The sequence below is a fragment of the Equus przewalskii genome, chromosome 6 (genome assembly GCF_037783145.1).
Source record: "Equus przewalskii isolate Varuska chromosome 6, EquPr2, whole genome shotgun sequence".
NCBI lineage: Eukaryota > Metazoa > Chordata > Mammalia > Perissodactyla > Equidae > Equus > Equus przewalskii.
The window spans coordinates 47,165,915-47,174,992 of NC_091836.1; the positions used below are offsets into that span (position 1 = coordinate 47,165,915).

The following is a 9,078-nucleotide window of genomic DNA, read 5'->3' on the forward strand; positions in this document are numbered from 1 at the left end:
ATTCTTGCTTCAAATTTAGCTATTCTTAGAAGATTTCACCAAATAAACTTTCTGAAATGTGATTTAGAGGTTCAGTTTTTATAAAAGAGTTCACTTGGAAATGTATTAGTAAACCCTATATTTGAATATCACTGTTTGGATACTAACAAAGGTGAAGTCCTCTTGCAGAGCATTCAGTATATTCAATTTCTGAGCATTCAGACAAGACAGAAAGCCTAAACTTTTCCTGTAAATTGTAATACATATATAAAATCATTAATGAAGAAAGCATTAATAATGTGCTTCCAATTTTTTACAGAAGTCATATAGTAGTTAGACTCTGTGAAAATGAAGAGCATAGTCAATGTAGAGAAGACTTCAGCCTTATTCCAAATCTGAATCTGAACAAGAAAACTACAGGAGCAAAACCATGTGAGTGCAGTGTATGTGGAAAAGTCTTCATGCATCATTCATCGCTTAACAGGCACATTAGACGTCACACTGACTACAAACCATATGAGTATCAAAACTATGGAGAGAAGCCATATAAATGTAAGGAATGTGGGAAAGCCTTCACTTTTCCCAGTTCTCTTCGAATACATGAAAGAACTCATACTGGAGAGAAACCCTATGAATGTAAAAGTTGCAGTAAGGCATTCATTTCTCCCAGTTCACTCCAAAAGCATGAAAGAATTCATACTGGAAAGAAACCCTTTGAATGTAAAATATGTGGTAAAGCCTTCAGTTTTCCCAGTAATGTTCAAATACATGAAAGAACTCATACTGGAGAGAAACCTTATGAATGTAAAATATGTGGTAAAGCCTTCAGTTTTTCTTGCAGCGTTCAAGTACATGAAAGAATTCATACTGGAGAGAAGCCCTATGAGTGTAAGGAATGTGGGAAAGCCTTTAAAACTCCCTCGAGCCTTCGATCACACATGATCTCTCACACTGGAGATGGACCGTACAAATGCAAGGACTGCAATAAAGCATTCATTTCTCCCAGTGCATTTCGAATACATGAAAGAATTCATACTGGAGAGAAACCATTTGAATGTAAAATATGCGGTAAATCCTTCCGTTTTTCCTATTCTCTTCGAAAGCATGAAAGAACTCACACTGGAGAGAAACCCTATGAATGTAAAAAATGCACTAAAGCGTTCACTTCTTCCTGTTCTCTTCAAAAACACGGAAGAACTCATACTGGAGAGAAACCCTATGAATGTAAAAAATGCAGTAAAGCATTCAGTTCTTGCAGTTCTCTTCGACTACATGAAAGAAATCACACCGGAGAGAAACCCTATGAATGTAATAAATGCAATAAAGCATTCACTTCTTCCAGTTCTCTTCGAAAACATGAAAGAACTCATGCTGGAGTGAAACCTTATGAGTTTAAAAGATACAGTAGAGCATTTGCTTCTTCCAGTTCTCTCCAAAAACATGAAAGAAAGCATACTAGATAGAAACTACGAATGTACAAAAGTCACAAAGCATTTAGTTTTCCCAGTTCATTTCCAAGACATGAGTGAAGTCACGATGGAGAGAAATACTATGAATGTCAGTAAAACGGGGAAGCCTTTATTTATTTCTCGTGAAAACTTTTGAAGATATGTGAGAATGCACACTAGAGGAAAAATCATGTAAAGAATGTAGGAAAGGCTCTTGTCATCCCACCTCTTTCTGAAGGCATGAAAGGACTCACTTGATAAAACCCTCTTGAATGTAAACATCATGGGAAACACTTCAATTGGCCTACATCCTTCTATGTGAAACTCCCGCCAAAAAGAAATAATAAATGTAAGTCATATGAGAAAACTTGATGGAAATTAATTTGTATATGATGTTCTAGAAAACTTTCAACATGAAAGAGTTGTTATAAAAGTTGTAAATATATTGTGTTTACCAAGCTTCTTTCTTAAAGTGCAACATTGGATTGTAGATTTCTATTAATACATTTCAGAAATGAATATTGAGGTGAGAAAATTCTGAAAGTCATCCTTCATCAATACTACATAAAGATTAATATGTGGTGCTCTTTTCTTAAATCAGTTAATAATATTTTCTCTTTAATTGTTTTAAGATGTTTTAATTGTTCTGTGTTAAGGGGCCATTGAAAAATGGTAGTTTGTAGTTGTCAGGATTTTTTTATTGGCATTGTATTACAGTTCCAGAATATGCCTAATCTGTTGTATGTATTGTACATTTCTTAGAGAAAGCTCCTTTTTTGGGGGTGGTGAGTATAGGATCCTGTTTTCATTTTCCACACTATTAAATAGTTGAATAAATTTTTATGTATGGGAAGTTTATCAAAGAGTATACTTTTCTGTTAATTCTTATTTTCAAATGTGGTTCTTTGCTCTTTCTCCTTCCTTCTGAGTGTTATCTGGTGAAGAGACTGAATTGAGTCGAGGCCTGTGATAGGGCAACAAAATCTAGAGCTGGACACATCACCCCTGTCAGTGAGGGTAAAATAAAGAACTAAATCTTTAAGAATCCACCCCCTTTATGGTTCCATGTTGGAATTCCCCAATAGCCTCACTTGCATGAGATTTGGAAGGCAGAAGCAAACAAGGCATTAGGCAGATTCTGGAGCCACCGTACAAGGAGACAGACAGTTACACAGGAGCTTTGGGGACACCATCTTACATCCCATTCTCTGGATTCTTCGCTATTCTAGTCAAGAGTATCTTGAAAATCACCACCAACTGTTTGATTTCCATTTACTCAGGGGTGTATTTTCCACTGATGTTTTCACAATTTTCACACCAAATATCCATTAGAGTTAGAATAATTCTGTGAGACCTCTTGTGTCCACCGGGAAACTAATTGAGACTTTTTTGCTTGTGAGTATTCTCTGATTCCCCTCTTCTCTAGATGGTATCTGAAATAGGTCAAATTTGTATAGGAAACACCTTATACTGTTAATAGTGCTAGTGAGCTTGTTTTCCTGATTCACCATGACATCTACAATGGGGCACAAAAAGGACATAGGAGTTTGTTTCTCTTCTGCATTGTGCATCAGCTGCCTTGACCCAGTTCTTTCATGTGAAAACAGTTGCCTTTCTCATGTCAGGAAGACTGTGTTTCCTGTTACTTGTAGCTGAACATATTCCCTCAATATGTTTTCAATAATGTTTGATTGTCTGTCATTAGAACTGTATTTCCTTGTGAAATGAACACATCTGTAGTTGTTTCATTGACGTGTTTTATCAACTCTTTTCTAATCCATCATATGCTAATAAACTTTATTGTTATTATCATTTTCTCAGAATATATTAAAATCCATTTTAGTTATGGATTTTCAGACATACTTTGCAATTTTCTTCATTTAATCATTTTGTATTATGATTTAATTTTTTCCTTTGCATATAAATTCAAGTATTCTTTCCTCAGGTTAACTTTATTTTTTATTTTCTATAGTTGCAATTTTTGTCATGAAACTAATTTCTCATTCATTCTTAACCCAAAACTTAAAAATCATCTTTTTCTCAGGGTCCTCTTGCCACTGACCTGTAGGATTGCACTCATACTCATAGAGAGGGGTGTAAGGAATTCTAGTGAGAATGACCACAGACCGCAGAGGACTGTGAGCTGTAACAGTAGCAGGCTGCTCGAAGGACTGCTTACAAGATTTTGGCCTGTGTTTGTGGATTTGGTTGTTATTCAAGGAAGCAAGTTGTTTTCTGTATTGAATGCTGTAGGAGGTCAACTTAATTCTATCTCTGGTAAACATTTTATCATTAGTAAACCTAATCATTGTTTTCTAGAAGGCAAAAACACTAGTGGAGTTAAAGTTAATTTATAAGCAGTTCCAGTCTATCATTTTAGGAAGAAGAAGGAAATATTAATCATTTTTATCGTTTGGAATTTTATCTTTTACCATTTTTACTGGTGTGGTTACAAAATATTTTAGTGTTTTCTTGGTGACTGTGTTCATTTAATGAAGGAGGTGTGTGACATTTGTCTCTTCAGCAGGGTAAGACTTGGCCTTGCAGTGGATGCTGCCAGCTCCCGGTCATCTGGAACAGCTTTGCCTTTCCTACTTATTATCAAAACACTGGCGTATTTCCTGTGGTGTATTAGACACTGTTTACTATAAAGCACCTCAGGTAAAATAAATAAATTCACTTCTTAGTATACTACATAATACATATATATTTTTTGGTGAGGAAGGTTGTTGCTGAGCTAACCTCTGTGCCAATCTTCCTCTCTTGTATGTCGGCTGCCACCACAGCATGGATTGATAAGTGGTGTGTAGGTCCACACCCGGGATCCAAACCTCTGAACCACGGGCTGCTGAAGTAGAGCCGCACACTTAAGTACAACTCCACTGGGCCGGCCCCTATATATATATATATATTTTTTTTTTTTGAGGAAGATTAGCCCTGAGCTAACATCTGTGCCCATCTTCCTCTACTTTATATGTGGGACGCCTACCACAGCATGGCGTGCCAAGCGGTGCCATGTCCACACTGGGATCCGAACAGGTGAACCCCGGGCTGCCGAGAAGCAGAACATGCACACTTAACTGCTGTGCCACTGGGCGGGACCCTATATAGTATTTTTAATGTTTCCTTTTTGACTTAGCTGAGGCCTTTGAGTCTAGGTGAATTGTGAGACAATACAAACCTAGCAAGGGAGAGAGACAGGACCACTATGCCAATCAAGCTTTTCTTTCTCAGAGACTATTCTGTTGGTGCTCATGTTTCAACTTCCCTCACATGACATGCACTGTAGAGTCAGTGTACCCAACTTAGCAGAAATAAGACACGGTTGGATTTGGGTATAGTGCTTGAAACAAATGAGTTTTTATAGTCCTGGTGCTTATATATTTGTGGGAAAAGAGAGATGATTAACAAGTGGTAAATCTTTGTGTATAAGTTAGAGATAAGAAGGAAAGTAAAAAATAACATTGCGTTAATAGGGAGGCTGAGGTGTATCTGTCTTTTCTATGAGGGCAGGAGTGAGTGAGGATGTCATTGCTGTTGTTTAGAGGTGATCATCTCAGGAATAATTGAGGTGAGCTGCAGGGATATTATTTTAAGTAATACCCTAATTAAGTATAAAAGGAGAAATGGGAAATTTTCAACCTCTTTTCATCACAGGAGTGGCTGGAAGTCTTTAATTTCAATGATCTACAAAGCCCCAGAGCCCAGGCAGCTGATCACAGGTTTCCTTTCCATGTGCTTAGATGTCCAGCACATGCTGTGGAAAGGTGGGAAACAGCAGTCACAGCGTCAAGGTTTAAAACAGTGAAGGAAATGGAATGTTTTCCATGGTACTTTTTAGTGTTAACTTATGTATTGGAGGGGTTTCATTCAAATGGGGACCACAGGAGCTTTCTTTTAGAGTGATAGTGTGGTTTTCATCTTTTTTTTTTTTTAAAGATTGGCATCTGAGCTAACAACTGTTGCCTATCTTCTTCCTTTTTTTTTTCTTTTTCTGCTTTTTCTCCCCAAATCCCTCCAGTACATAGTTGTATATCTTAGTTGTAGGTCCTTCTAATTGTGGGATATGGGACACCGCCTCAATGTGGCCTGACAAGCGGTGCCATGTCCACGCCCAGGATCTGAAACCTGGGCCACCGCAGCAGAGCGTGCAAACTTAACCACTCGGCCACGGAGCTGGCCCCTGTTTTTCAACTTTTAATGGCAGAATTTCTATACATTTGAGAAAACTCATGAGTGCACTTAAAATATTTTATATACATGTTATGTATATAATTACTGGGAAATGAATAATATAACTGCTCTCATATGCTAGGAAAATGTAAAGCTCTCTTGAATGTTGATTTTTATGTGCTCAAATCTTCTTTCCACCACTATGGATCCTTCTTAGGAAGAATTGAGGGACTGGGCAAGAAGGACTCAGACCTCAACAGGACTTTCTTGCAACCCTGTCTTCATTGAGAAAACACCCCCTAGGGTTGCACCTGCCCTCAGCTCATACTCATAACAGGAGTGAAGTGAGAGGGCTCCCAGAATCTTTGAGTTTAAATCAGGTTCTGTGGACACATCTGTAGAAATACTGTGCTTCTAAAACATAAAAGTGTGTCCAGGAGGGATCTGCCTGGGGACATCCTCATTCATATGCATCAGCATCATTTTTTCTCATTGCCGTGAATGGACCACTTCCAGCTGTTCACTTCCCACATCAAGACTACTCTGTGCCTGCTTCCTGGGAAACATCTTTACAAATCTATGCATGTCCCACTCTGGAAAATTTCTCTGAGGCAACATGAAGGGCCTGTGAGCTGAGAGGGTGACAGAAGCAGTGATAGAACCCATGTCATGGGCACATTCTGTCAGCCACAGTGACCACAACATCCCATATTTATCAGATCTGCTTGCTTACTTATTCATACAACACTTAGAAATTGACTGAATTTAATTGGGAACCAAAGGGCTCTAGAACTTTTTTGAGATAGCCGTCCCTCCGTTAGCGTCTCCCTTCACACACTCCTTTCCCATAAAGGCTGTAGTAGCCTCCTGTTATGCATCCAGAGTCTCTAAACCTCTCACAGTGGACGTAAGTTGCCCGAGGCATTCTTGCACTGAAATTATTCTTGTCTAGTGCTGCACACCATTAGAAAAGCCACTGCTGGAAACTGACAGAATTTTTTGTAAATAGAAGCTCTCCCAGGGACGGAGTTGACCCTCTTCCACTGCAAACGACTTCTGTTGCCTTGGGCCATGAATGCAGGACCCCTCAGGCTTGCTAATCAGAGGACGTTTCATTGAAGAAATGTGGGTACTTAGAGGATGGAGCCAAAATTGGTGCTTCTGGCATATCCTACTTAGAGGAGGAAGTGTGTTCCCCTCTCCTCTCATTGATAGAATCCATGTGGAGGAAGTCACTTCCTTTTCAGGCACAATGGCCACTTGGGGAGTCACCTGGGAGCACAGAGTAGCCAGCATGTTCATATACTTTATAGAGAGTGTGCTGCCATGACACCTGAAGGGGTCCACTGCAGAGATGCTGCGTTCTTTTCCTAGATCAAACAGGCTATCTTTAATCAAAGATTGGACCCAAGCATGAGATCGATTAGTCAAACTACAGACAATCATGCTAACAATAGAAAATTTCCTGTACAAGAATTGAGCTCGTGTATATTTTTACAGATCCTTTGTCATTACCAACCACTAGCTGTCTCATCCCAACACTAACAACTCCTTAGCTAAGGTGGCCCTTATGGTATACAGGACACCGGGAATATCATGCCTCCCAACGCTCAGGCACAAACCAGGTCACTCTTCACTCTGCACATATTAAACCTTAACTTGCAGCAGCTCATGTCATTGCTTAGGGTGATAAATGGACCCAAATTTCTGAGACACATACCAGCACCTCAGACCTGATGGTATTAACCTTGGCCCTCTGATCCCACAAAATACAAAACCATTTGGAGGCCTCCAAACTAAAGTTTTACGCAAAATTCAAGAGACTTCCCTCCTCCGCTGTGGCTAACTTAGTGACTGACAAAGAAGGTAATGTGAAAAAACAAGTCACTGGTAATATAATCGAAGGACATACTTTCCAGGCTGAGGAAGGGGTCCCTACAGCTGGTGGTGAATAGACACTGTAGGGTCCCTCACCTCCGTTGGGGCACTTGCTATGCTCAGACTACGGTAGAAACAGAAAAATTACTCGTGCTATCGTACAGAAACTCCTGAAACCAAAATGTGAGGATTCTTCAAGACACTCTAGAAATTGATAATATCAGCACATTTATTAAAACACAAAACGCTGGGCTCTTGGAAAAGGTATTTAATGGACCTTGTACCTCTCTTACAACCCTGGGCATCTCTTAGTGCTTGATGCTGAATATACACATAACTTTTCTTCCTACATTGGACGGGTGACTGATGAGTGAGGCTACTGCCCAGCAGTGTTCCCCCTGGTATGATAAGCACTGGTTGCAAACTGGGCTCTTTTCTCTCTTAATTGAGATCACTTATGGTTCTTTGGCTCTGCCCCTCAGTTTCCATGTGTCAGATGGCCTCTCTGTCCCTGGGTGTGGTGAAGTTATTGCTGAAGTTCAGGTGGACTTGGGTGGGGCTGTTTGACTCAGGTGATATCAAAGGTGACAGTTTCCTCAGGGAATTGGGAGAGGAAATGGTCAGAAAGGGTATCCGTGCATCCTGTAGAGAGAGGATGTCTGTCATGTAGTGATTCCAACATTGTCAGAATGAACATTACTCTCTAGTATCATAGACTCACCAATCAGGGAGATGATTATTAGATGAAGACCAGTTTTCTGATGTCTCAGTATACATGGGTTAAATAGTGTAACCACAAGTAAGGGGTGCATTCTGACCACAGACAGTGATTAAACCAGTGTGAGAAGGAGTCTCTCCTTATATTTCCCATGAGACACAAATATTTTCATGTCAGAAACATTTTCTTAAGGTAACCATTCTGAATACTCAGAAGTCATTTTCTTTTGAAATAATGGCTTGTTTTTACTCTCAGTGATCTTATTCGGAATCTGAAGTGTTGGAAGGATGCCCACCTAATGCATCCCTGATATTGTAACTTAACACAATGGGCTCACCTCCTGGTGAGAGCAGAGCCAAAAAGCACAACAAAGGCAGAAGTAGTGAAGAAACTATTACTTGCACAAGCAATGGAGAATACCACGGATTTCTCCCAAATAAGTGTCTCCTCAAACAAGGGTTTGGGGGTCCTTTTATTGTGAGATCAAAGTACAGTTCATGAATATTCAGTTAAGGACGAAGCAGGAGATCAGGTTTTGTTGCCTAACAGTCATGTTCCTTTAAGGCTTATGGGTAGATGCCACATGCTTCTACCTACATATATCACATGATCTAGAAATGGCTGCTTGGTCCCTCCCAGAGGAGGAGAATTTAAAATGTTAATAAGATTATAGTAGGGACGGTTCACTTCAGTTCACTTAGGAACGGTTTGAAGCTGCTAGAACTGGCTTCAGCCAGCTTGCTTGTGGAAACCTTCAGTGGTTAGGCTCTTCCTGAACCTTTCCATCTGCAAACACTTAACAGACAATGTTAATTTTTATCAGATCCTCTGTACCCTTTTCTTTGCCTAGTTCCCTGGTCACAATATCTGTGTCTGTGGACC

At 39.7% G+C, this 9,078-nt stretch overlaps 1 protein-coding gene across 4 annotated transcripts in view; it reads left to right on the forward strand.

Annotated features, from left to right (window-relative positions):
- Nucleotides 1–2,285, forward strand: part of LOC103558055 (zinc finger protein 709-like) — a 124,181-nt gene extending 121,896 nt beyond the window's left edge. For all 4 annotated transcript variants that reach the window (XM_070625448.1, XM_070625451.1, XM_070625449.1 and 1 more), the window contains one exon: nucleotides 299–2,285. In XM_070625448.1, the coding sequence (XP_070481549.1) occupies nucleotides 299–1,442 (1,144 nt within the window). In that variant the 3' untranslated portion in view covers nucleotides 1,443–2,285. The remainder of the gene's footprint in view (nucleotides 1–298) is intronic.
- Nucleotides 2,286–9,078: the final 6,793 nt, after the last annotated feature.